The following is a 27,733-nucleotide window of genomic DNA, read 5'->3' as shown; positions in this document are numbered from 1 at the left end:
CGAAGGCAAATTACGGTAAATACATCTAATTTTCCGTTGAAGTTTCGCCTACATTACTATCGAAAAGCTCACTGCAGCGGTGTGGGATCGCGCCGGAAAAGAGAATGAACACGTAGGTATATAACAAAAATGAGCATGTGTGAGTGTTTATGTGCTTGCGAAAATCGCTTTCGCATGTACACCTTCCTTCGCAGTCATCGTCGAACGTCATTTCAGTTCTGTACGTGGAAGAATGCAGTCGTATTTTTCATTCGCTGTTGAAAGCTAATCCAATTTTTTTGATCTTGATAAAATGCTATGAGAAATGTAATTCGATGATCAAAAGGCCGTATATTCAAGTGATTATAATTAGAAACGGAGAGCATCCTGTTTATGAGGCACCAGTAAGCAGAAATTAACGGAAAGAAACGAGTCGCAAACATCGTTAGTATGAGCTTTAATTTTCGTCAATTTTTAAATTTACCTAATTTTGTTCCATTGTTGGAGCGTCACACGTTGAAAATTTTCCCAGTTCGAATCAAAATGGCAGGGTTTTGTTGCATTATTTTATTGCATCGGTCTAGAAACGCGTTTCAAGTGAAAGTAAACACGCGGCGGTCTAAAATCGGGAGCGAAAATCGCGATTTTTCGGTTGATAGGGATTTTTTTCTCATCGGAACAAAGGTAGCCATCTTTGTTTTAGGCCATGTTGAAAATCGATTTCACTGCGGCCAGTTGGATGGACCAAATACAGGTCGTTAGCTATCATTGAGATACCGCATTCATCCGCAGCAACGGAATTGTGTTAGTGTGACAGACAAAAGCATCGTCGTTCGCGCGAATAATCGTGATTTGGTGAAACTAATTAGACGGTGATTCATAAATTTATCCATATTCGGTCATTTGCCTAATTATGGACCCCTCCTTGATAACCGCTCGTTCACACACGGACAGGGCAAAACAACGAGAATTTATTGCGTTGCAGTCGTGATGAATTTCCGTTTACCTGCATTCAATTTTATTGGGGGTCCATCATTGAACAGTGTGATATATAACGAGACACGAGTGACCAATACATGAGCGACACCATTCATGGGCATCATTTCTACATGTAGAGGTAACCTTCGGAGCCGAATGCTCGATCAAAGTCACCACCCATCATCGCCAGCAAATGATTATGTACATGATGAACACTAGCGAGGTCTCGTGAATCAGAATGGAAGCACGTTTAGTAGCTCCACTTTGCTTGCGCTTAGATTGCAAAAGGGCGTGTATGGGAAATGGCATTGACTTCAAATTACTCTTCTCTCGTTAATTGACTGTACGGTTTGACCGATTTATTAGTTCTACGTGGCTTGGGTAAGTTAATTATTTTCATTTATTCTAAAAGCTTCAAAGGATGGAAATACCTATGTAGATTATTGTTCCGTACAGTGATTTATGATTCCTATTTGAAGAAACTTGATCTTTAAAAGGGTCGATCATAAATTACGTAAAGCTCTAGGCGAATGGTCTACTGTATTTTTACTGTTTATACAAAATTTTAAAAAAAGTTCATTAGGGAACTTCTATAAATCAAGACCAACAATTGAAAAGGCCACAACAAAATTCTGTAAACAAGCATCTTTCTATCGACTTGAGGCCTTTTGAACTCCTCTCACACACCTCACCACCACTAACAGAAAGCGCAAACATCAAGCTTTCTGTTAATGGTGGTAAGATGCGTGGGTGGATCCCAGAAGGTGATTTTTATCGCATTTTGTTCCAAGTGATACGTCTGTTTGTCTGTGATACAAGTGTTACGTGTGTTTGTACAACAACAACAATTTAAAAGAATCCTTTAACAAAAAGGTTGAAATAAACGGATTTGTGCTTCAAATATAGTATAAGGCACATACATATTTAATTATGATTTTGTGTCACCCGCAACGAGTGGTGGGACACAAAGTAATAAATACAACGTATTTGTGAGGGTTTAAACGTATTCTTTATTATCAATCCAAGACATTTGGGCGCAATTTAATGGAATAAATGGACTTTTTCTATTGAACTACAAACAATGCAATCCAGGTCGGGTCTGAGACTATTTGGACAAGGGGACCTATTTTGGTCACTTTCGTACCAATTGACATAAAATTTTGTACATACATACTTAGGGGTGATACACAAATTATGCCACGCAAAAATCGACCTATTTCAACCCCCCTTCCCCCTATGTCACACTTTTTGTATGGGACCTCACCATTCTTCGTATGGATCGTCACGTTCTACCAAACCCTCCCCCTCAAAGCGTGACGTAATTTGTGCATGGCCCCTTAGAAAATAGTACTGAACATGGTAGGATTTGAAGCGTGTCTGCTGGTCTGCGGTTCATCAGCAAAAATCCGAGCATTCGTTAAATCGTTTTATTCCCTCGGTTTGACAGCTCGACCGAAAATACTTGGTATGCGAAAACCAGTCCCGTCCTATGTTTCTACTAATAAGGCCGGAACAATTAATAATATGATAAATCAGGCCAAACATTTCAATAGGTCCAATCTGCATTTGAGAGGCTCTCTTTGTTCACTTTCTCTTTCAATTATTGCAATGTAACGGTACACTTTTCAACTACTTTTGCAGTACAAGTCAAAAGACGATTGTTTTGACCATCGTTCAATGCAAGGTGACAATCAAAATACAAATATACAGCTGAGATATTAACGAAAGAGAGGGAAACCAAAGAGAGCCTCTCTTCTGCAGATAGGACCATTAGACATGTTTGGCCTGAAATAATAAATGCATTTGATGAAAAATTACCCAAAAAATTAGGCAAAATCGTCAAACTCATCGGATTTGGTAAGAAATTTTCTCGATGACTCTAATTTCACTTCAAATATTTTAAATTTCTTAAATAATTCTAGATTGAGTTTAAATAAGGGCGAAAGTAACATGAGAGAGTTCTCTTCATCGACTCTCTCTTTTTCAAATTAAAGTGACAAGATGCAAGTATTGTTGAACTTTTTGGTCATAAATCGCTAGGTTGCGATGCAATCTAGCGTCTAAGTGCAAAAAAGGTCGATTGAATGTGCATCTTGTCCCTTTAATTTGCAGAAGAGAGAGTCGATGAAGAGAACTCTCTCATGTTAGTTTCGCCCTTATTTAAACTCAATCTAGAATTTATATGTGTCCCGCCTTAAAATGACAAATTCCGACAAAAAATGTCTCTGAAATGTAGCAAACTTCTTGAGACAAGACATGGCTGCTTTGTGTTAACTAAATCAGATAAAACATAAAAACCACCAATATCAATTTGACGCGAAGAACGTTCAGAACCATTTAAACATTAAAACTTCTAAATAATACTAATAGTTTATCAAACTTTGAATTTAATTTCATAAATAGTATTCTCAAAAATAAAGGACGTTCAACTATTTCTCGGGTCAATAAAATTTATTACCGTTAACCGATCTACCAAACGCACCGCATAGAACCGAGTGCAACCATTCATTCATCGTTCGCATGTGTTTGGTTTGCGCCCTCTCCGCTCTCCCACTTTTCTATTTACTTCCTTCACATCGTCGTCGTAACGAGCTTATGTATTTATGGCTGACTGGTCTGATGCCGCACACCGTCCTACTTCGCATGAACTTTAGAAGGGTGTCCACGCATGAACAGCTGAACTGAAACACTGCAGAGTGAAAGCGTTCGTACAAGCAAAACAGCTGCTGGTCGGTGATTAATGAATGAAAGCTTTGCGTAGCATATCCCGAGCAAAGTTCGACTTCACAATGCTATCGTATATTGTGTTTGAGAACATTTTTTCAATTTTTAGTCAGCGAAGGTTTCAATCGTTTGGACGACAAGTCGGGAATTCACTAGTGAGTAAATATTCTGGTGAAAAGACTGAGAAACCATTCTTATACCCCGGACAGACATGTGATACGAGTGTGATTCCTGTACAACGGTACGCAGTGCACAATGGTCCACGAACAAGATTTACGAGGAAAGATGCATGCAGCGCCTTCTAATGATTTTTTAGATAAATATGGTCTTCTACAAAGTTGTTGCTAATAATAAGGCCCTTTTTCCAATGTACATGAAAATTAGGGTGGTCCATATTCTCACAGAAATTGGAAACCAAACTTTTTTAATTGCAAGAATAACTATATACATTCTTCGGAAAAGTTGGAGACCTATCAATTTTGAGCAAGTTTGCTGAAGACAGTTTTTTTGTAGCTTTTGACCGATCTAGAGATATATTTCTGAATTAGCTTAGGGTGATTCTAGAAAAACAGGTTTTCTAGCTTTAACTTTTTCAGTTTCAATTTCTCATCAAAGTCGCCCATGTGTCACTTGTAGAGCATTTGAAAACGCGTCGTTTCGTGCGCTGAGACGATCGTTATCTCTTTTGGTTCAAAAGTTATGAGTGTTTTTCTTCAAAAATCATAGTTTATTCAAAAGGGGATATTACGGATTGGGGCAAAGATAAAAAATATCTTTTTCCAGCATTCAAAAGAAGAAATATTGTTATGAAACATATCAAAAAATTAGAGAGGTGTTATTTTTGCAACTCAAGTAAAAAATACTTGAAAAGTGCCTATTTTTTCTAGAAAATCATCTATATCTTTTGAACGGAATGACGTAGAAACATTCTCAGCGCACGAAAATGTGCGTTTTTGGCAGCTCTAAAAGTGGTTCTTTGACGACTTTGATGAGAAAATTGAAACAAAACATTCCAGTTCTGATTATGCTGAAATTATTTCCAAAACTTTTTTTTACAAAACTTTACGGTCAAATATATTCTTCTACAAGGACTTTATTGGCTTAGGGTGTAAAACTTGTAATAATTTGAAAATAATTTACGAGAAAACCTTAGCAATAATATGCAAATTTTACATCATTTCCGATTTTTTACGTGATTTTTAAAGTTTTTGTCATTTTGATAAGGTTTATTTGATTTTAATATTCAAGATCAGCAAAAGTATAATGGTTCATGCTTAGGCATAAGCTTCAATTGTTGAAACATTTTAAAAAACAATAAAAGCCATGAAACTGTACCCTGTCCATTTTACCCTATCAGAATTTTCCAGTTCTCAAGAAATTCCCTGAGTATTGCAGGTTTTCTTTTTTGAATAAACTTGCTTTTTTCAGATTTCTAGCTGGAGAAACTCCTTATTAGCTTCAAATAAAATTGTTTGATACGTTGCTGACGTTATTCATGCAGTTTTACGATGTATGCTCGGAGTTGTTTTTTTTTGGTTGAACTGGTAAAAATAAAATCAGAATGAATTGCCGATTAAATCCCTTTTTGGCGAACAAATTCTGAAGAATTTAGAAAATAAGTTTCTAGTTAAACTGTCAATTGAAATTTTCGGAGGATTTGCAACGGGTGTACAAAAGCATTCGGAGCAATTTAGTGGTATGCTTCTTGGAAGAATTTCCAAATAAATGATCTGCTTCTACTGAATTTTAGAGAAAATATTTTCTCATAGCTATGCTCAGTAAATTTTGAACCAATTGACTTGATTTTTTGTACATAGATAGTACTAATCGTACCTACTACAAGTGCACCAAGTTTCATGACAATCGGCTTAAAATTGACTAAGTTTTAGCAAAAACCAGACCCTCGCAAAAAAATGGTGTACAGACGGTAGCAAGCATTACTCCGTATACCTATAATCAAATTTTAATTAAAGAGGGAAATAGGGAAGACCGGCTTCGTGGCCGTGCGGCCACAGACAAACAGACGTAACACTCTTCAAAACAGCTTGGCAATGAATGCATTTAACGATCAATTCAAATTTCATTTGATTTGCGCGATCGTTCCACCTATAGACATTATAGATTCCATAGACTCGCGGAGACATGGTTGAGCAATGCGATTTTAGTGTGTTTTGCCGTGAATTTAGAGTGTACCGAGCGAATATGACGTCACGCAATCCATTGTCGCTATTGAAATTATGACGTCATGCTCGTTTGGCTACACGAACTGACAGTTCGTTTGGCTACAGTTGTCTTCGTCTCCGCGAGTCTATGGAATCTATACACGGTGTGTTGAAACAGGATTATTATCGCACTTTCATGAACCTAAAATATTTTTTCGTTATAAGTTAGCCTTAGCTGTATATATTAAGATTCTGGAGGTTAAAAAATCTTTCATCGGGGAAAATTAAAATAAATTCGGTTTTAGTAGTTTACCACTTTTCTCATATAATATGGTATTACGCAAATCTGAAGAACCTGAAATCCGCTAGAAAAAATGCCCTTTCTAATAATAAATTTGAAACCATTTGGAGAGAAACGAATGCAAAAACCTTTACAACGAGTTTAAAATTGTTTGGCGTTCGTTTCATGTGTCCAGCCCACTACAGTCATCCGAAAATTATAAATCATAAAAGTCAACATTCCTTCCATTTGTCTGGTGCATAGATATTTGTAATGGAGGTAAACAAATACTTCACACTAATGCGACTCATACATTGGAAGGAAGCATCATACACCTGTGACTCGTACCATTTGCAGCACATACTTTTCATATGCTTATTTGTCTGAAATGACGGGTATTAGTTGCACATACTTTGCATGCCAAACCATGTAACGATACACCTAAACGACGATCACACGGACACGAAAGATGCTTCGATTGCGAAATAATTAAACAAATATGGTGACTTAATCATGCGATTTTTTTAACATTTTCCAGTTAACAGAAAATAAGTTGTTTTGAGCTTGTTTAGCAGAAATACGGATAGCTCTTTGAATATAGTGAGAACTTTTATGTATATTATGCTCTGAATTTTGCAAGGCTCGATGTTTTTCTAAGCGATTTTTTTTCCTATTAATACTTTTGTTCGCATGTTGGACACATAGGGCCGATTTCTTCACCCTGGATTAGGCGTTAAACCAGGTTTAACTATATGGATAAGCCTGGTTTACCGGTTAATCCGAGGTTAATAAACACGCCCTTGATACACGTACTTTAGAGTAAGCATATGTAAACATTTTTTTTTATTGTGAAACCAATCGATGTTTGATTGAAACAGTTTTAGATATGATGATGGTGAACCTGGTGTTAGCAGAGTACATGTACGTAAAAAGAATATCGGATTAAGTACGTGGCACTGAAGATGACCTAACAGTTGAGGTCGAAATACGTATCAGTCAAAGAATGCAAATTCTTAGTGGGATTAAAAGGAACAGTACTTAACTCTATTTTCTTTTAACTTAGTTTAAGATATGTTCATGCTAGATATGTTCATATGTTCACATGTTTATGCTGAGAACAAGTTCAACTAAATTAACAGATAAATAAAAATTGAAAATGTAGATCTAGATTAAGATGACATCAATGTTCTGGAAATGTCATAATAAACAACAAACAGTGGTGTGCAAAATGAGGTAAGATTGACACAATTTGAGCTTGCAATACAACTTTTTAAGTTTTCATTAGTTATTTTATTCTTAATTTCAGAAGCATTGAATAAATTTTGATTGCTAAATAGTTATAACACAGAATATGGTTGGAAGGTATCGAGTGTACGGATGCCTTTTCAAATCAACTCTAATGGATAGTTTCCACTTTGTAAGTGCAGTGCAGTGGTTTTTTCAGTTTTATTACTAGCCGTCTTAATCACTTTTGCCTTTTATTTCGTTTTTATCACGCTCTGCAAGGACAAGTGACATTTCTCTCCATACTGAATCTGTTGTCAAACTCACTTTGCAAAAAAGAAGGAATTTTACTTGGTAAAAAGAAATTTTAAATAATGCAGTCATAACATTGAAACCATTAACCCTAAAAGGAATACCTTCATGGCCTCAGTTTCGTCACCTCGCTGAGTGTGTTCCATCAAAGACGAGCTCTGATAGGTGCCTGGGGTCCAATGGACCCCAGGTATCCCTTTCAAGGTTAAAATGCATGATGTTTTTATCAAGATCAAAGTGTCCTATCAAATAAAGCTACAGATAACCCAGACGAACATAGAAAAAATCACTGCACGAGACTACTATTATTGTTCGTTTGTTTATTTATTAACGACCCTTTGATCAAAAATTATCATTCGGGTCGAACTACTATTATTGAAATGTATCAGATTACTTGCAAATTGATATGTTTCCAATATATTTTAGGCTTATACTATAAAATGTCATGGACATATATGGAGCATGCGTTGCATTCGGCAAGGTTAATTCTTAATAAAACAAATTCTTATGACGTTTTGAAAAAAAAATCAATACAATTTGTGTAATTGTTGTTTGATTGTTTGATAAAAAAACATGTTATGACATTGAATTTGCTTTTTATGACTAGATAAAATCACGTTAACCCGCTGTTTCAACTTGCCCCGCTGTACCTTATTTTAAACCAAATGTTGAATAATCTTTTTTGAATGCATTAACATAATATGACAACGCCAATCTTATGTATTTTGTTTCAACTTTTTGTTATTTGAGACTCAACAGCCCACTGAAACCTAAAGGCATCATTTTATAAGTCTTTGAAACTTTTAAGATTTTGTATGAACAAAAGTCCTCAACAGATCAGAGGCAGAACTTTTACAAATAAGTCACGCACGTTCAGTATAGTCGACTCATACTTTTTGGCAAATATCCATGTGGATGTGGTTTGACATGCAAAGTGTGCAACTAATACCCGCCATTTCAAGCAAATTAGCACATGAAGGGCATGTGCCGCAAATGGTATGAGTCACAGGTGTATGGTGCTTCCGCAAATGTAGCACAAATGTAGTCGCACTAATGGGAAGTATTTGTTTACCTCTATTATAAATATCTATGTGCCAGACAAATGGAACGAATGTAGACTTTTATGATTTATGACTTTCGGCAGACTGTAGTGGGCTGGACACATGAAACGAACGCCAAACAAATTTCAACTCGTTGTATAAACTTTTAAATTCGTTTCTCTCCAAATGGTTTCAAATTTATTATTAGAAAAGGGACTTTTTCTAGCGGAGTTAAGGTTCATCAGATTTGCGAAATATCGTATCATATGGGAAAAGTGGTAAAATACTTAAATCGAATTTATTTTAATTTTCCCCGATGAAAGATTTTTTAACCTCCAGAATCTTAATATATACAGCTAGGGCTAACTTATAACGAAAAAATATTTTAGGTTCATGAAAGTGCGATAATAATCCTGTTTCAACACACCGTGCTATAGTGTCTATAGTTCCATCTAGTGTTTGATCGCTTTGACGTTGGCCAGTGTACACGTTGCTGAATGATGCAAACGAAATCCATCATGACCGACAGTGTCGCGCGCGGTTCTGCCAACAGGTGGCAGTGTGCTCATGGAAATGACACCGGGCAAAAGTTTTTGATGAATTTCCTCTAAGAGTTACGTCTGTTTGTCTGTGGTGCGGCTAGCGGCGTCAGTCGTCTAGGCGTTTCGTAAGCCTCGGAGTGCGGGTTCGATTCCCACTCCAGTCGGGGAAAACTTCTCGTCAAACGGAAAATTCTCCATTGGGCCACTGGGTGTTATGTGTGTTGTCCGTTGTCTCGTGTATGTAATGTTCAGTCTGAGCAGCCTCTGGCTGAAGACGGTGTAGTGTCTTTTTTTAAGAATTATCAAGAAGACTTGCAGCACTGCTGAAAATTGGGAGACTCCGCTAGCAGCGCCACCCCGGATAAAGGTGGCACTATTCAAGATAGTGTGTGTACATTTTCATACTCGCACCAATACATCCTTACACTTTAACGAAAGGTATCACCTTAGCTCACCGGTTGCCGTTAGTATAGGAAAATAACAGAGTTGCATGTCTTCTTGATAAACTGCCCATGATCGCATATCAGTCCCATCTTTGCTGGGTTTCCTATTCATATGGGACAATTATGCGATCATAGGCAGTAAAGTAGTCTTCGGAAATAGCCCCAATACAGTGGCATCGAAGCCGCGTATAAATCTAATAGAATCGTAGTGGCGCAGAAATAATCGCTCTTTCGCATAAAATTTAGAATAAAATTTCAAAATTTGAAAATGGGATTGGACTACAGTGAGACTACACTACTACAGTGCAACTTTTTGTAAGTGAATGGTCGTATTCTTGCCTGTTGTAGTACTTATTTGATAATTTTGTCAACTTTTTTATCCTATGAAAGATCCAATGCAACGTACCCTGCCATGACGATGTAAATTGAATACTTTACGAAGATCTTCATTCCCTTACAGAGTTTGGAACGTTCGTTTGTTTCAGTAAAAATTTTGCTTTTACTTGCAGAGCACAATATACACAATATATACCGTACTGATACGTACTGTAAGGTTTATGCATAAAGTGGTATTTCTACGGTAAAGTGTGAACCCAAAAAAAAAACTCCTGCAAATATGAGTGAACACGAAGATTTGGAAGATGGAGAGATTGAGGATGATGATGAGGAAGTCGTCATCGTACCGGAACCACAAGAAGTGGAGGCACCTTTGTTGAACCCCGTTGTTGCCCCCAAACAGCAGGAGGACGTTTGGGACGATGAAAGTAATGCTCAAGAAGTTACTGAAAATAAGATACAGAATGTCAAGAACATAAATGATGCCAAAGCCCGGCTAATCGATGAAGTGGCGCCACCGAAAAACTCCAAAAGAAGCAAACCCGCTCCTGTTGTAGGTATGTTTCGGGATGAAATCTGGAAGAAACGTGTCCTACATAAGAATATGTTATGTATTTCTATTTGTTGTTCTAGATGATTGGGCAACAAGCGTTGAAGCTGCGATTGCCAATGCACTCAAGAAAGACGGTGTTCAACCTCCGATGCCCGCCATAAGTCACCGGCATGAAGATAACGAGAATGATCGGCCCTCCAAAAGGAAGCGGAGAGAAAGGAATCGGGTATGATAAACTCACCCCAACCTTTTTTCTTTACAAAATATCAAACTATTTTCTTGTATGATTGTAGAAGCGATCCGGCTCCGAAAAGCAGGGAGATCAAGAAGAAATGGACCTGGAGTACGAGATGATGAACGTACGAGGGGGTAGCCCTCAACCGGCGGCAATGGGTGGTGCCAGAGGAAGCGACTACCCGGATCGGAGCGATTCGGAGGACAGTTACTCGTCGGATGATTCTCGCGACCGGGGAAGAGATCGGGACCGGGAACGGCGGGACCGTGACCGAGAACGGGATCGCGAATACAACCGACGCAGGCGTAAGAACCGGCAGCGAAACCGGGTAAACCGCGACAATAGGAAACGCAAACGGGACGATTCCGATGTAAGTATTTTGGGATGGGCGATTTTCCATTCTGAGGGTAGCTATTTGATAAGCTTATTCTATCGAATTACAAGCCTCGCTGCATTAGTCTTTCTTAAAAAAATATATTTGGTTGCATCTCGTTCCATAATTAGCCATTAGAATGCATCGTCGAAATAAGTTAAATGTTTAATACTTAATTTTCAATTTCATTTATTCCACAGGATGACAAGCACCATCGGAACAGCGGCCCCCGTAAGATGGAGTTGTGTAAGTTTTACCTTATGGATTGTTGCGCCAAACGGGAAAAGTGTCTCTACATGCACTCTGACTTCCCCTGCAAGTACTACTACCTGGGTCTGAAGTGCAAGGAGAAGGAAAAATGCTTGTTCAGTCACGGCGAGCCGCTATCGGACGAGCTGAGGGCCATCCTGACGAAGCACCTGGAGACGGCTCCCCAGGAGATCCTGGGCGACTTTCCCCGTATCGGGCGAGAGAGCGCTGCGAACATGATGAACGCCACGCATCGTAAGCTGTTGGAGAAATACGGAATGACTGGTAAGGCTGCTGGTGGCGACGGAGAAGCCGAGGACGGTAAGGTTCCTTCTTTGTTGGATGTGGGGGGACAGGGTAACAAAAACCGTCGATCGAGATGGCAGGGTGGGTCCGGTTTTATGGCCGGAAGTAGTGGAAAACCGCCAGGAAATGCCGCGGGTGAGGAGTTCTTAAGCTTGAAGTATTTATCTGGAGTTATATCCCAAGAGCAGATTGAAAATTTGGAACGAATGGGCATTCATGATCTGAATCAGATCATGACACTCACAGTGGCTCAGTTGAATGAGCTCGGGTTGAGCGTCACTCAAATCCATGAGCTTCAACTGAATGCACTGAATATGCAAAAACTACGGGACAATATTGCCAAGCAGAATGCTCAGGAAGACGAGCAGGAATTCTGTGAGTCAACGTCAGCCGTATCGTTGACCAGCAGTAAGGATCTTGATATGCGAATAACTCCATCTCACACCACTCTGCCAAAAGAAACGGAAAGTATGCCTTCCTTAGGTGGACAGGACGTTGACATGCGGCTTCTTCCAATGATGAACACCAGTCAACAGGAAGCGGACAATTCCGGTAGTTCCCATGGAGACCTGGTAGCCACGTCTCTGACTAGTTTGATCAAAACTCCCACGGTTGATTATTCGCAATATCTGAAGGACTCCAATCTGAACGACGATGACGATTGGGACGCTGCCGAAAATGCGAGCAATCTTTTGATTGCAAACGACGATGATGACGATGACGAAGAAAACAACCTTAAAATCAGTATCGAAGAAGACGAGCAGGAAGAGAACGGAAAGTATAGCAATAACAGTGATCAGGAGAACGAAGCTGCTCCTGCAAGTTTGCAACCCGCAGTATTCGATACCAAAATCATAAGTCGTCCATCGACTACCCAAAAGATTGATTATACCAAGTCCTTTGGGATGTACAAATCTCCTGACTACGAGGCCGAGAAACCCAGTGACTCTTGCATATTGGACGGTTTCGGAAGCGACCCCGAAGCGCCATTAAAAAAGAAGCCTGACCTACTCAATCGAAAGTCGATGTACAGCAACATAGCTTTACCCGAGAGCAGCGGCGATAGTTCTCCTTCATCCCACAAGCAGGCCGACTCAACCCTAGGATGGACGCCTACTTCCGGCAACAGTACCAGCACTTCCAGCTCCGCCCCTGCCAACGCCAAATCGAGTGCTTCTGCAAGCAGTAAACCTTCCCGACCGTCGATCTACGATGATCCGTACGGAAGCGACAACAACAGTGATGACAGTGATTCCAGGTCGAAGCCATCCTCGTTCACAGCCGACCGGGACAAAGATATGAGACTGAACTTCCTCAATTTGGACGCCAAAATGGGCGAGGATGGAGCTTCCGATATTGATCTTCGGCTGCCGTTCAAGCCCATCATGACCAACTATATCCCGGCGACGGAGATCGATGCGTCCATCACCTCCCATGCTCCCATCGTCTACAAGGTGAGTTCCTATGTTCATAACCATGGAGTTGTAACTGAATATCTGCAGGGAAGCTATTATTTTAGCTTTTACTTCAAGTTACTGAGAAAAAGCATACTCAATCATGTACATGAGCTTATTGCATACAATTAGCAATAATTTGCATATTTTTTATTTCAGGTTCATGAAGTTGACGTCCCGAACCCCAACTATAAAGATATCCGAAGAAACACGCCCAGACCGGACCGAACAAAGGATCCCCGGTTGCGAAGAATATTCGGAATGTCCAACGAAGACGATAACGAGAATGGTCCCAAATCGGACCTTCTGCTGCTCGGAATAAGATCTCCAAAGTCATCGTCTTCAGCATCCGGTCAGGGCCCTGTAGCACCTCGGGTGGACCCCAGAACGAAGCGAATGCAAGAAACCAAAATCCAAAGTCCAGTCCATGATGGAGGCGTTGCGCCAAACGCTCCCGGTTCAAATCCTGCTCAACTAGATGTTCAGACCATTCTGCAACGATCCAACTGGTACCTGGATCTCAGTTCTAAGCATAAGATCATGGTGAATCAGCAGCTTGCGATTCTCACTACCGAGATGAAGAAATTTCACAACTCGGACAAGTCTCCGGATAAACTGGCCGATTTTATGCACCAGTTGGCCAACAACCAAATGCTACAGTTCATTCTAACGAACTTGAATGTCTACATGGACGACTCAGTAGCGTTTGCCGAAGTTCCTTTGGTTCCTTCTCAACCCCCGCCCATGATAAATGTGCCACCTCCCAATCTTGGTATGGTTCCCATGGGTCACATGGGCCCAGTGAACATCCCTCCACCCATGCAAAAGCCTCCATCGCTGTTCGATCTTCCCAGATTCAACTGTCCGCCGGAGGTCCGGCCAGGTCTGCTGGGTGTAGCTCCGAACATGCCTTTCGAGCAGTTCCTAGCGATGGGACAAATCAGCAAACCCAATCCACCTCCCCTGTTGGATGAATGGGTGGATGACTACAATGACGGAGGTGGCGGATTCGTCCCAAATTACGAACGGAATAATCCCAACAACTTTGGCGGCGGCGGTAACATGCGAGGCAACATGCGACACAACAACCGAGGAGGCAACTTCCGGAACAATGATCGGTGGAATAATCAAGGAGGTGCCAATCGCCGGAACAATAACAATCATCGTCGGATGGACAAAAAGAAGTAATTGGAATACTTTCCCAATCGTCGGTTGAATCCAAGTTTTGTTGGATTTTGTTTTTTTAGGTAAACGGTATACAATAATCAATACGGGTCGTATTGGTGTCACAGTAGGCCGTTGGCATGCGTTATATCTTCCCTAGGTGTAGCTTTGAACTCGCCCACATTCAGTGTGTGAGTAATCTAAGCAAGCTGCCGACGAGCTTCCATTCCTGACTCCCCTTTTAAAGTTTGTGTTGTTTTTTTTTTTATGTGATAAGAAAGCCGCTTTGTAAATATAGACTTCTGCTAAAATTGCGCGAGTTGTGTGGCTCAGCCATCATAATTGATACTTTACCGTACCCAGAAATGGAAATTACTCATTTTTTCGAACGTAAATGTAAATGAATAAAATTTATCATGAAATCTTATTATAAGGCATTACAATCCCAATGAGTATAGTGTAGATTCGAAATATGTGCCGCCTTGCACACATGCTTCGGTCCTTAGTAGTATAGCAGAAGGCTTGACTGAGAATAAAAGAAAAAATATTTAAATAAAGTTTTAAGCAAATGAACAATGCTTAGACCACTGTCCGACATTATTTGGCGATACCGCGCTGAATCGAACGTGTTTCAGTTTAAACGTAACAGTAAGAAGTATTGTAACTTGTAGCAAAATGAAGAGATTATTCTTAAATTCAAAAATTATGTCCAAATGTTTACAAGAAACGTGCGCACTCTGTCTTTTTCATTTACAACTATTACCACCACCATGCTCTGGAAACTTTCTACATGCTGCCTAAAGTCTGAAGCGCTAATGTTCTCCAAATTTTCTCGTCATATGACTCTACTTTTCTCATCCATCCATCCTTGGTATATTTCTTCATGCTTTTCAGCAACAATGCCTGCGCCTGCCAATGAAAACGATGATAATGATGATGACATGCATATGCTGCTACGTTCGATGCTTCAAAATGCAGTATGTTATGAATGCTTTTTTACAGGTCGAAGGTTAAGATGTTACAGGTAGGTATTGCTCTTTGAATCATCCGCATCTTCTCTAGTCAAATTGACTACTCTATAAGCCGAATACTGTAGCCAACCATTAGGCATTATTTTAAATATGTCAAAAACTACCGATGCGGTTGATTAACCAATATCAAATTGAAAATTGTCAATTTTAACGTGACGTAATTTATGGACGTTCCCTTAAGGCCTTACTCGCGGAAGTTCATAGAAGACCTAGCATATCTTTGGAAACGAATTCTCTTCAGCGCAATGCTCAATGGACCTGTACTGCCGTGAATCGCAAGTCAGTCCCATATGCAATTTGGTCAAAATGGAGTTAATGATTGTTTTCGACCTTTCTTCGGATGATCTTTCAGCTACGTGGATAAAAATATATAGTTTGTTCAGTAAAATTGAAAAACAACACCAAGTCAGATTGTCCCATAACAAAAAGTAATCGCAAGTCAGTCCCATCATGAACTTTTATACCCTCCAGTACAAAACCAAACAAGGTTTTAGCCAGTTTTAGAGTAAGGTGGGGCAAAAGTTCGACCTTAGTTGAAAATTCAATTTTTCTCAAAAAATCGAAGCAGATAAAAATAAATGAATACCGTGTGGTGATTCTACCATCCATCAGCTAAAATTTTGCTGAACATAGTTACGCCAAATGTCTTTTCAATTTTGAGTTACAACACTTTTTTTATGTGTGTGTCTTATTCGAACTCTTGCCCCACCACTGGGGCAAAAGTTCGAATCTTGTGTTTGTGGAATTTCGCTAACCGTAGCACACTTTTCTGATACTTTGGTAATAGAAATACCTAAAACTAATTAATATTTGATGTTGGAACTGGAATACACTTTAAAGATCGATTTGGATTTTACCCAAATCAGGGTTAAATTTACTACACCAAAAATTAGTAGTTTTCCGTCAAATTAAGATAAAACAACATTTGTTCTCAACTTTGATCGAATTTTCTCACTAATTCCATCATTTTTAGAGATAATATGTACATTTTGCCAAATTTTAGGTTTTTACCTAAAGTTGCCACATGACTCGAACTCTTGCCCCACAATTCGAACTTTTGCCCCACTATGTGTAAAATATGACTTCCAAATCTTTTTTGCAAAAAGTTATACATGCTAAAGCTTCTTCAAAATATACCTAGTTACGCCCCAAAATAAAATATTGAATTCGATTTCATTACAATTCCATTCCATGCGTTGGAAGGATCATCGCATATTACAATTTTATGATCAAAAACCAATATTTTGTCATAACTTTTCGAAATATTGATTAATTTTCATAATTTTTGAAGTGAAAGACTCTTTTTCAAAAAGGCTTCGAACAACCTTGACACTCGAAAGTAATAATTTGAATTGAGTCGAAAACTTCAAAAAAAAACTTTTGCCCCACTCGAACTTTTGCCCCACTTTACTCTATATTTTTTACAGTAATGTTCTCACATTTCGAAAAGTTTGTGAAAGTTTCATAATGAACGCAGATGTTTTCGTTTCATGGTGATTTTTTGAAGTTTTATAGAAATCGATTTTGAAACTTTCAGAGTCCATTTTCTCAATGCCTACTTTTTACATATGGGACTGACTTGCGATTCACGGCAGTGTAGGACGTTAAACTGCATCAGTAACGTGACAACATACCATTGATAACGCTTGTAGATCTTAAAGCCTTTACTCGTGGGAGTTTGCTGCTGTGTGACGACCCATTCAAAAATTTCAGAGGTCTCATACAAAAAAGTGTGACACACTCCCCTTGTGGGGGTTGAAAATGGGCAATTTTTGCGTGACGTAATTGAATGAATGTCCCCTAATGTTAGTAATGTTCAGTCTGTGCGGCCTCTGGCTGAAGATAATGTAACTAACTATTTTTTTTACTTGCGAAAGTTCTTGGGTGTCCTAGAACATCTTTCTCTACACCACCATGCTCCATGAACCTGTGGGGTTTTGACAGTCTCTTTAATCCTGCACTTCGTTCGTCTACTCTTAACAGTCCCTAACATCCCAAAATATCCTTTGAAATCTTCCTTGGAACCAGTATGCACTCTGCTCCCTATAACTCATCCCTTGACCCCTTCCCCACTAATCCCTAGAATAAACCGTTACTACTACCCCCTCCCTTTCCGCTTTAACTCTCTACAACAGTCCTCGGGTATCTGAAGGTGAGAACTTCTTCTTTATGGCTCTACATTTCCCCCACTTGGCCTGTGTCTCTGTGTTCTTTGAGCATTTCCATAGTTATTAATAGAAGGGCTTTCTTTGCCTGCCATTGCATGGATTTGTATATAGTGAGGCAACTACAATGATACACTATGCCCAGGGTGTCGTGAAAATGTTCCCGACCGGAACAGGAATCGATCCCATCGTCTCCGGATTGGCGATCCATAGCTTTAACTAAGGATGTTTTCGATCACCTTGCAATCATTTGATTCATTAAATTAATTTATGTCTACAACTCAGTTCAGAAGCATAATATTAAAATGTGGTGTTCGTCAAACTTGTAGATTATTGTTTTTCCTACAATTATCACCAAGGACGCAATATTCTAACTAATATTTACGGCGTAAAACTGTTAGTACCACCTACTCATACTAAACGATCGAATTCTTCGACCGTTTGGTATGAGTAGGTGGTACTAGCGCTTTCACAGCGTATACATAAGAGTTTGAATATGGCGTTCTTGGTGATAATTATAGGAAAACACTAATCTACAAGTTTGCCGAACACCACATTTCATTATTATGCTTCTGAAATAAGTTATGGACAAATGAGTCAAACGGTTTCCAAGTGATCGAAAACATCCTTGGTCTTAACCACTAGGCTAACTAAAGACCCAAGAAGGTGAAAATATTTTGAGATTTCTCAAATTAATACGTTTTTTACACGGCGGTACGTAAGACGTATTCCCCGCGTAAAAAAAAAGACCTTGGTGTACCTATAATCATTTCAAGCCACACAAATATGTATACAGTAACCGTTCGTTCGGTGTAAACGGTTTAACTGCAATGCTTTTTAACTGCAAGTCCGGTAAGTGCAACAAATTTGCAGTTATCGCACCGCTATCCGTCAAAACGGTTCGCCATGTTAGCCCAAATGAACAGTTCAACGACCTTTGCGTTCATTTCACGTCAATTGATGGGTTGTTGACGCCTGTCTGACGTTGCAGTTAGTGAATTTTGTTCGCTAAGTGAAACGTAAACATGTTGCAGTTATCGAACGTCTACTGTAATATGTTTTCAGTTTAAAACTGAATTAGTGACATTTTTTCTTTTACTTCCGATGCTTTTGCCTTACGTTAAACACAATGTCGAAAGTGACGCGCTGTCTACACTAAATTCTGTTTTTTACGCGATTGCTGGTTCCTAGTAAAAAAGTCGTATAAAACAATAATTTAGTGTAAAGTACTGTGTACAATACAGCGCGTCACTTCCGACATTGTGTTTAACGTAAGGCAAAACCAGCGGAAGTAAAAAGAAAAAAATGTCGCTAATTCGGTTCTGAACTGAAGAAATAATGCCAGGGGAAGCACGTGCGAGCTTTCATGCGCGCCAACGTTATTTTTGCAAGGTGTCACTCATTTTCAAACTCACGTCGTCGTCAATCAACGGCATGGGCAAGATCAAAAGTAGTTTCAGTACCTGCCTGTACTGTACACCTGCTTTGCAGTCTAAATCAGAATCTACATTGTCCTGATTTGGACTCGAGCTCCTCAGTGGATTTAGGAGCGGCAGCTGTATCCACGGAAGACGCTGTAGGGAACAAAATGTGTATGCTGGCAAGAGTGCTGGAAAGTACCACTTTTCAACACTAATGAGTACCGTAATGTAGGGTAGGACGGGGCAAGAAGGCCACCCGTGGCAAGATGAGCACCCCTTCGTTTTACTACTTTTATGATGAATTTTGCCCAAACAACTTCATAATCCGTTAGAATAATGTTCATCCTACTTGTAAACCTGATAAAAAGTACTTCATAATGAAGGAATAGGACGCAATCAGTGAAGTACTAGATTGAAAGTAGTGAGCTGGATTTTTGTATGGTGAGATGATCAGTTCTCCATTTCTGCAATGAAATGGTGCAAACAGCGTGGGTTATATGGTTTCTTGCCTAATTTGATGCTGTTTGAGCAAAACTTTGGGTAACTGTGTTTTTGAAATTGCAAGAAATAAATAATACAACATCACAGTTACCCAAACTTTTGCTCAAATAGCATCAAATTAGTCAAGAAATCATATAACCCACGCTGTTTGGACCATTTCATTACAGAAATGGAGAACTGATCATCTCACCATACAAAAATCCAGCTCACTACTTTCAATCTAGTACTTCACTGATTGCTTCCTATTAAAAAATATCGTCAAATTAGTCAATAGCATGGATTTTTAGAATTTTCTTATAAGAAATCATCAGAATGAAATAAGGTTTTTATGTCAGAATCAAGTTTTTACCATAATTCTGGTTATCAGCCAACATTACTAGCTTACAGCAAAGCATTTTAATTTACATTAGAAAATATTTTCTAAAAACAAACATTGAAATTTATTCAATTTTAGTTATTTACCTATAGTGGGGCAAGATGAGCACCCATTATTCCCCATCAGGGGAATATAGAAAATATTTTGAAATTATTGTAATATACTCAATAGTGCTGAACATAGGTTTCCGTAACCTCTGCAACTATTTGATTGCGTAAATTCCTAAATATAAGCAACTTAATAATCGTTTATTGTTTTTCGGGTCATTTTGTATAAAGTATTATAAAACCGCACTTTTTTCAATAATCGAAAAAAAAATGATAATTTTAAAACGTGATACCATAGCTATAAACAAGGTTCACTATATCAATCACTGTATAGCCAATTTAGTGTTAAAATATTGGGATTTTAATAGGAAGCAATCAGTGAAGTACTAGATTGAAAGTAGTGAGCTGGATTTTAGTATGGTGAGATGATCAATTCTCCGTTTCTGCAATGAAATGGTGTAAACAGCGTGGGTTATATGATTTCTTGCCTAATTTGATGCTGTATGAGCAAAACTTTGGGTAACTGTGTTGTTGAAGTTGCATGAAATAAATAATACAGCAACACAGCTACCCAAAGTTTTGCTAAAACAGCATCAAATTAAGTAAGAAATCATATAACCCACGCTGTTTACACCATTTCATTGCAGAAACGGAGAATTGATCATCGCACCATACAAAAATCCAGCTCACTACTTTCAATCTAGTACTTCACTGATTGCTTTCTATTAAGTGCTCTTCTTGCCCCGTAAGGGTGCTCGTTTTGCCCCGTAGCATGTTCGAACTGACCATAAAACATATTTTTTGTTTAGTCAAATAAATCATCCTTATTGTGAATTTTGAACCCTCCCATGTTTATGGGTGATAGAAAACATGATATAGAAAAGAACTACCGAGAGCTACTTTGAAAAATTGTGTTAACTTTCAATAAACTAAACTATAGATAGTAGAATAAACATAGATCCGTGGACACCGCTGACTAAAATGTTTCAAGCGTGTAAGTAGTAATTTTCATTTTGACAGTTCGTTTGGATACAATGGATTCATCAACACGGATCTATGTTTACTCTACTATCTATAAACTAAACGTGATCCTTAGGGTGCTCATCTTGCCCCGCCCTACCCTACACTGAAAGGAGCCTTGCAGTAATGACAAGCACACAAATGTTTTTAAATTTACCATGGCAAAACATAATCATCGACCCACCAACGCTTTTTGTGTGCGTTTTGTTTCTTCTCACATCAACCGGTTCGATAGCTGAGTGGTAGCGTGCGAGCCTGGTGAAGTCAAGATTCTTGGTTCGAATCCGGTTGCCAACAGAAACTTTTTTTAATTGAAAATCGAGTCCATGGTAAAATTGAAAACATAATTCTGTTGAATTAAAACGAAATTCAGTCTGCACAAATTTAGTGGCGTTGTGCATTTAAATTGACCCTCAGAATAGTAATTTTCACCGCATGCCGCCGTTCAGTGTAGTACTTGATGGGTCAGCTAACAGAAAACTTATTTTTTCTCCAACAAAAACACTGTTTCTCTGTTTTTTTTGCTATTTAACTAAGCTGCACATGCGTAAAGATTAGACAAACGCAGCGATATGAAATGGCGACAAACATATCTAAAGGTCCAATCTGCAAAAGAGAGGCTCTCTTTGTTCCGATTCTCTTTAAATTATTACGATGTCACAGTGAACATTTTGACCATTTGTGATGTATAGATCGGAAAAGGATTGTTTAATCTACCTTCCGACGCAAGAAGTAAATCAAAATTTATAAATACAAGCGTGTTATGATCGAAAGAGAGGAGACTTAAAGAGAGCCTCTCATTTGAACTTAGGACCTATGGAAATGTTTGGCCTGAAATATATAGGTATTTTTTCTAAGAACTAGATGATTTTTGTTCGGGTAACCGTAAATGGACTTAGAAAAACCTGTGGAAAAACTATATTTGCAGGAAAATATTAAAATTACGTAGGTACCCACACAAGTTTGCAACTCTCTCATCGGGTACCGTGCGAGCACCTTGGTAAACTGGTCAATGAAAATAAAATTCCCTGATTATTCCAGGTATTTTCATGGTTCTTAGGAATAATTCCAGGTATCGACAAAATTCAATTATCCCAGAGGATTTTCCGGTTAGCAAAGAAAGTGTCTTTCCCCCTGCTTTTTGTCAAAATTTTGGCAAAATATAGAACGATTTATGGTAATTTAAGAAAGCGAAAGCAACTTTCAAGGATATTTTACGACAATAAATGAAAAGTATGACAAAAATCTGATGAGAATATTTGTTTCTAACGAAGAACTAAGACGGTAATGCTAATGAATTTTTGCGGGAATGTTCACCAAAAATCCTCGACAAATGTTTCAACGCAAAAATTGTTAGTTATAGTTCATGGAACAGCGAAAAAATTCTAATAAAGGGTTTTAATTAGGTGATTTCGAGTTATCATTCCTTGAAACAGATTAAACATTTCTTCGACTCGCACTACACACGCTGTACGCGCAACCCCCACCCGGTAGAATCAGCCTAAAATATTCGGGAAAAACATTTTGCCTGCATCGGGATCAAGTACGCATCCATGATGTTTCGGTACTTCTTTTAGCGGTGTAATTGCATATCCCTTTTTATTAAAAAAAAAGATGGTTTTGACATTTTCTGTTTCGTTATTTTCACAACAAGTTTACTTTCGTCGCTCCATGCACGTTGCGTGTTCGTGCTGTTGGTGTTTTTTACGTGCCGATTGCTACTTTTCTGCATTTCTAGTTTGCAACAATTTCTGTGAATCCTACTGTAAATCTAATAAGCAATAGATTAAGTACCTGATTGTTTAGGTACTATTGTGTATTTATTTGCCTTTCAAGTATTGTGGGAGTTTATCACTTAGGCAGCGGTAAGTGTTCTGACTGTTTATCTTGAGATTCTTTGAAATATTGTTTCAGCTTTATAGGTCAGAGGGTAGTTGTCGGAGGTTTAATTTCTGGTATGGCAATGCGTTGTTACAAGACCTCAGTTGCCATGTATAAAACACAATTTCTTGATAAGATCGTTTGACATAAGGTCACTTGGCATAAGTACATTTGGCCTAACAATCATGGCATAATGGACGCTTACCGGGTGCAATTTGATTATGCCAAATGACCATCATACCAAACGGTTCTATGTTTGTTTTCTCAAAATATTCTGGTCTTGGGCAAAAAAATTATAGCTACAGTAAATGCTTCCTTAGTGCTGATAAGTGGTGGGTAGTGGTAGTGGTAATTCAAGACGATTTTGACGAGTTTTCATACAAGGCTGTCAATTTGAAATCGATTTTTGTTCTATGTTTAAGCAAAGTTGCTCAATTCATACATCTCTATTACCGTAACCAATGCTCATATTGAGCTGAATTTTTTACTGTAACTGGCTAGCATCTAAAACATCTAATGTTTCAAATGTACGTTGAGAAATATTTTTTAATTGATTTTTTTTTTACTGAAAAAAATACAAATCTTCATTATTTTTTTGGATTTCGAATCACACTAATTTGATGCCAAAATTCTCAGATGATCAAAACATATTACCTATATTCAGCATTCTATTTATGCAAAAAGATTAAAAAAAATCGTGGACTGCAACGCAAAATATTTGAATTTTAGTAAATTTCTTATTTAAAAAAAATACGTCACGCAAAAATCGTCCATTTTCAACCCCCTCTCCCCCATATGTCACACTTTTTGTATGAGGCATCTGAAATTTTTGTATGGGTCGTCACACTTTGTTGAAACACCCGCCCCCCCCCCCCCCCCCCCCCCCCCTTCGCCCTCAAACATGTTTTGTGTTTAAGATTTGTTCAAAAAACCTATTTTCAGTGCTAAGTTTTTTTTTTGACCGATATCGTAAAAAATGCACTTTTTTCCTCTCAGCTCCGTACTGCGGTCAAGAACCGATGTGTTGTTATAAACTATCGACTATGTACCTATACCTAATATAATGCTGTGGTGGGTTGCGTGCTTCGCTTCCTGACAGTTGAACTAGAAGTCCACTGAATCCTGTCCTTAGCCTACTTGATGACGCTCAACTACCACATCTCCTTTTCTTTATAATTGAATGAATTTTTGTATCTATATAAAATGGTGGTTGCGTTTTAGGATTTGGCTCGAGAACGGGTTAACGGATCTACATAATTGCATTCGTGCAGGCCTCTTGCCAGGACAGCAGCTAGTATGAATTGAAATGGCCGAATCTTTTAGCTCAAAGGGCTTCTTTATGTCGTACCCTCACCGACCAACCCGAGGTTGTTCGTGAGGGACTTTATTGTGTGGTGCCCTCACCGGACCAACCCGAGGTTGTCCGTGAGGGACTTTATTGTGTGGTGCCCTCACCAGACCAACCCGAGGTTGTCCGTGAGGGACTTTATTGTGTGATGCCCTCACCGACCAACCCGAGGTTGTCCGTGAGGGACTTTATTGTGTGATGCCCTCACCAGACCAACCCGAGGTTGTCCATGAGGGACTTTATTGGGACCAGCTGGATGTGAATTTGCAGCTTCGTGTGAATCTTGTCTCAGCAGGTAGACTTGTACGGATGAATTCCCGTGCGGGCCAACTGGTGGAGCTTGCAAACTGAGTACGTTGCGAGGGCCTTGTCATACTGGCTGCATTATTGTGGGGTTTTCCTTAGGATTGAACTTTGCTGAGGGAAACGGCTTTCTATTTGAAGCGGGCGGAACTGTTTGGCTGTCCTTCACATTTTCGTCCAAAGCATCTTCGTTTTCTTCATCTTCGATTCGATTAACGTTCTTCAGTATTCTCCAAGATCCCATCCTCGTCAGCCATTTGTGGTGGGTTGCGTGCTTCGCTTCCTGACAGTTGAACTAGAAGTCCACTGAATCCTGTCCTTAGCCTACTTGATGACGCTCAACTACCACAAATGCAAAAAGAGCACTTGTGTATATGAATATACGAATTGAAAATGTGAAACATGAAGTAGTGCTTAAAAGATCCCTTGAATTTATTTTTTATAGAACATCAAATTACTGTCTACTGGAAAATCTATGTGGTTTATGATTAACTCCTATGTTGTCACTGTTCTTTTTGGAAGCACTGTAACTATCTTTCCAGCAACTCATGCAATTTTGAACTATTTTTAAAATTTGTTGGCATTTTTTATTTGATTTAGCCAGTCTTTTGCAACTGCATAAGTCAGGACCTCTACTACCTGAGGCTTTCCACGAAGCAGCACGAAAAAAATCCACTTTTTTTTTAATTTTGCATTTTTGATTCTTGATGCCCACGCCGACAGACACCGGATTTGCCAGCTAACAAAAAATCCGGAAGATTGCCCGCCGGAGGCATAGCAAGAGCTCCTCAAATTTATCACATAAGTTGTTCGTAAGTACCTACCGGATCTAAGCGCATCTGAAAGAGAATAAGATTTTCTTTTCAAAAAGTGCTCGTTTGTTTCTCTACGATGCGGAATTCGATATGAAAATGTGAAAAAAGTGCAGTTTGCCTATGCTGCGTAATGGCAAATTTTGGCGGAGCCTCTCTTTTCATAGGTTTCTCATTCCTGCCACCAGATGCGGAGGGATCGTTAGCTTCCGTTGGATTTACCTATCTCTGAAACTGCTTGTTTGATCGGAAAATTGTCTTCGGCAAAGTTGTAGATTAATAAATGGTGGCTCTCAGAAAAATACACATTGAAAAAATATTTAGTTTTTGTTCCGAAAAAACTGAATTTTGTTACTAAAAATTAAATATCTCAAAAAGCTATTTTTTTACCTTCGTGATATTTTGTGAGAATAAAGTTCATTCTGTTAGCTACCATCTGTAGAAATTTCATAATGATAAAAAAAATGTACAAAAAAGTTATGGCACTTTGAACATTTTCAGTTGTGTATTTTTTAGAGTGTATGACGAATTCACGCAAACTCGCCGTAGGGGTTTGGCAAAACTGTCTCAGAATCCGATAGAATTTCTTAGGTTTAAAGACTATGTATTTTAAAGCAAGATGGCATACGTTGTTTTTTTTATTTATCTAGACTAATATTTGAAAAGGGCTAAAGTATTAGACCGTTTTTTACTCAATATAACTTAAAAATTACATTACCTTCAAAAAAGTTATGTATGGGTGACTTTTAGATAATCATGTGAACTTTTATAACATTGAAAAATGTCAGTAAGCTTTAAAAGTCAAAAAAAAAATGCAAATAAGAAAAATTATTTCAATTTGCAAAACTTGACATTTTTGTTATTATTGAAAATTTTGCCATATATGGCAATATATATATCGCAAGATAGGCACTTTTGAAGAAAAGCATTTTTGAGGTACCGTGATTTCGGGTGAAATTGATCAGTGGGGTGAAATTGATCGACGTGAGGGTCATTTTAATTTGTTAAAAATATTGCTTTAAACTTAAAACAATTTGAATAAAATGACCATCATCTAAGGGGCTGTCCATTTATTACGTAAGGGCGTTTTTACGATTTTTTGACACCACCACCACCCCCCCCCCCCTTGTAAGATTTTTTGTATGAGAACCCAAATATTTTTGTATGGCGCGTAAGATTTCTCAAACCCCCCCTCCCCCCATAAACCCTTACGTAATTAATGGACAGCCCCTAAAGGATTATTGAATGATGAGTTACATGTTTTACAGTCAGTTAGTCACATATTTCTGTATTAAATTAAATATTTTCCGTAATTACGTGTTTGGCACCCTTTCAAAATTTTGTTACCGTGACTGTATCGCACATGTAATGAATATACGAATGGATGCTTTTAGCTGCCAAGTATTTGCTAAACACGATTTCATCATCAAAAATTTTATAAATATTCGAATTTATACATAAAATTGCACTTTTCCGGAAGTAATCACTTTTTCAGTATGAAAAGTGCAAGGCGTTTCATAAAATTTACTAAATTTAAAACTTGAATAATTAAAAATTGAGAAAACTCGTAAAAGTTTTGCGTAGCATTTCGCATACTGGGGTGGTTAATTCGGGTGGAAAACATATTTTTGGCACATGCAAAGGTATTTCATTTACTGATCAATTTCATCCCGAAAGCAAAATTATTGATTTTTTATTTTAAATTATATTTATCTATTGCTATAAAATGATTTGTAGTAAAAGTTTCAAACTCGTTGAATGATGAGAATCGTGGTCGTACTTGTTTTATTGTTTTGAGTTTGGCTTTCTTTGGGTGATCGACTGTACGTTGGATGATATCTTTAATTGGCATTTCAGTCTAATTTGGTCAATCAAAAACAACTATATGTTTTCTTAACTCGACGTTTCGGTCCTTATTGGACCTTTTCAAGGATTCTGTAATGTTTGAGTTTGACCATATCGCTGCATTCGAAATCACGGTAGCATAAGTGGAAAATTTTTGACAGCTCCTCCCCTCTTAAAGTATATTCTCCCATATCTAATAGAAGGCTCCTAGCAATATCATAAACTTCCCCTAAAATGCTACATCTTTAATGGACGGTTCCTAACAACAAATACTTCATGTCATCATTTTGCGTGTTTCTCTCCGGTAGAAAAAAATGTTTTTATCCAGGGCGTTTTTTACAGATATTTTTATATATTAAATTAAACATACACTACCCGCCAATAATATGGAATCGTTGCAATACTCAGTATTGCAGCACCCAAAAAGTTTGGCATCACCAAAAATAAGGAGGAAAAATAGTGTAAACCTAGAACCAATTAGGTTGTGGGTACGAGTTGCATTTTGAAAGAGAATTAGGGGGTCATAAGTGATTTGTACCTCAACGACCTGAAATATTCACATTTTAGGGTGATGCCAAACTTTTTTGGGTGCTGCAATATTCAGTATGAGTGTTGCAATACGCGATTCC

General features: G+C 38.4%; 2 protein-coding genes across 3 annotated transcripts in view; both read left to right on the top strand.

Annotated features, from left to right (window-relative positions):
* The first annotated feature begins 45 nt into the window (after nt 1-45).
* On the top strand, nt 46-15,085 carry LOC109428779 (protein suppressor of sable). Of its 2 annotated transcripts, none has more exons than XM_019704622.3 (6): nt 46-112; nt 10,194-10,577; nt 10,654-10,799; nt 10,867-11,178; nt 11,382-13,190; nt 13,350-15,085. In XM_019704622.3, exons 2-6 carry the CDS (start codon nt 10,301-10,303, stop codon nt 14,376-14,378), a joined length of 3,573 nt encoding a protein of 1,190 aa, XP_019560167.3. In that variant the 5' UTR covers nt 46-112; nt 10,194-10,300; the 3' UTR covers nt 14,379-15,085. The 2 variants fall into 2 exon arrangements, with proteins under 2 accessions (XP_019560167.3, XP_019560166.3); XM_019704621.3 differs by lacking the exon at nt 46-112 and adding an exon at nt 201-423.
* Nucleotides 15,086-22,570: 7,485 nt separating this feature from the next.
* LOC109397745 (nardilysin) overlaps nt 22,571-27,733 on the top strand; it is a 63,946-nt gene continuing 58,783 nt past the window's right edge. The window contains exon 1 of the mRNA XM_062859268.1: nt 22,571-22,780. The gene's annotated coding sequence lies outside the window, so the exon portion shown is untranslated. The remainder of the gene's footprint in view (nt 22,781-27,733) is intronic.

This window comes from Aedes albopictus, chromosome 3 (assembly GCF_035046485.1).
Source record: "Aedes albopictus strain Foshan chromosome 3, AalbF5, whole genome shotgun sequence".
In the NCBI taxonomy this organism is placed as follows: Eukaryota; Metazoa; Arthropoda; class Insecta; order Diptera; family Culicidae; genus Aedes; species Aedes albopictus.
This window is presented reverse-complemented; position numbering and strand designations above follow the sequence as displayed.

Coding starts and splice junctions, on each gene's coding strand:
- LOC109428779 (XM_019704622.3), top strand. CDS start 10,301: ATGAGTGAACACGAAGATTTGGAAGATGGAGAGATTGAGGATGATGAT. Junction 10,578..10,653: donor CAAACCCGCTCCTGTTGTAG/GTATGTTTCGGG, acceptor TTGTTGTTCTAG/ATGATTGGGCAACAAGCGTT. Junction 13,191..13,349: donor ATGCTCCCATCGTCTACAAG/GTGAGTTCCTAT, acceptor TTTTTATTTCAG/GTTCATGAAGTTGACGTCCC.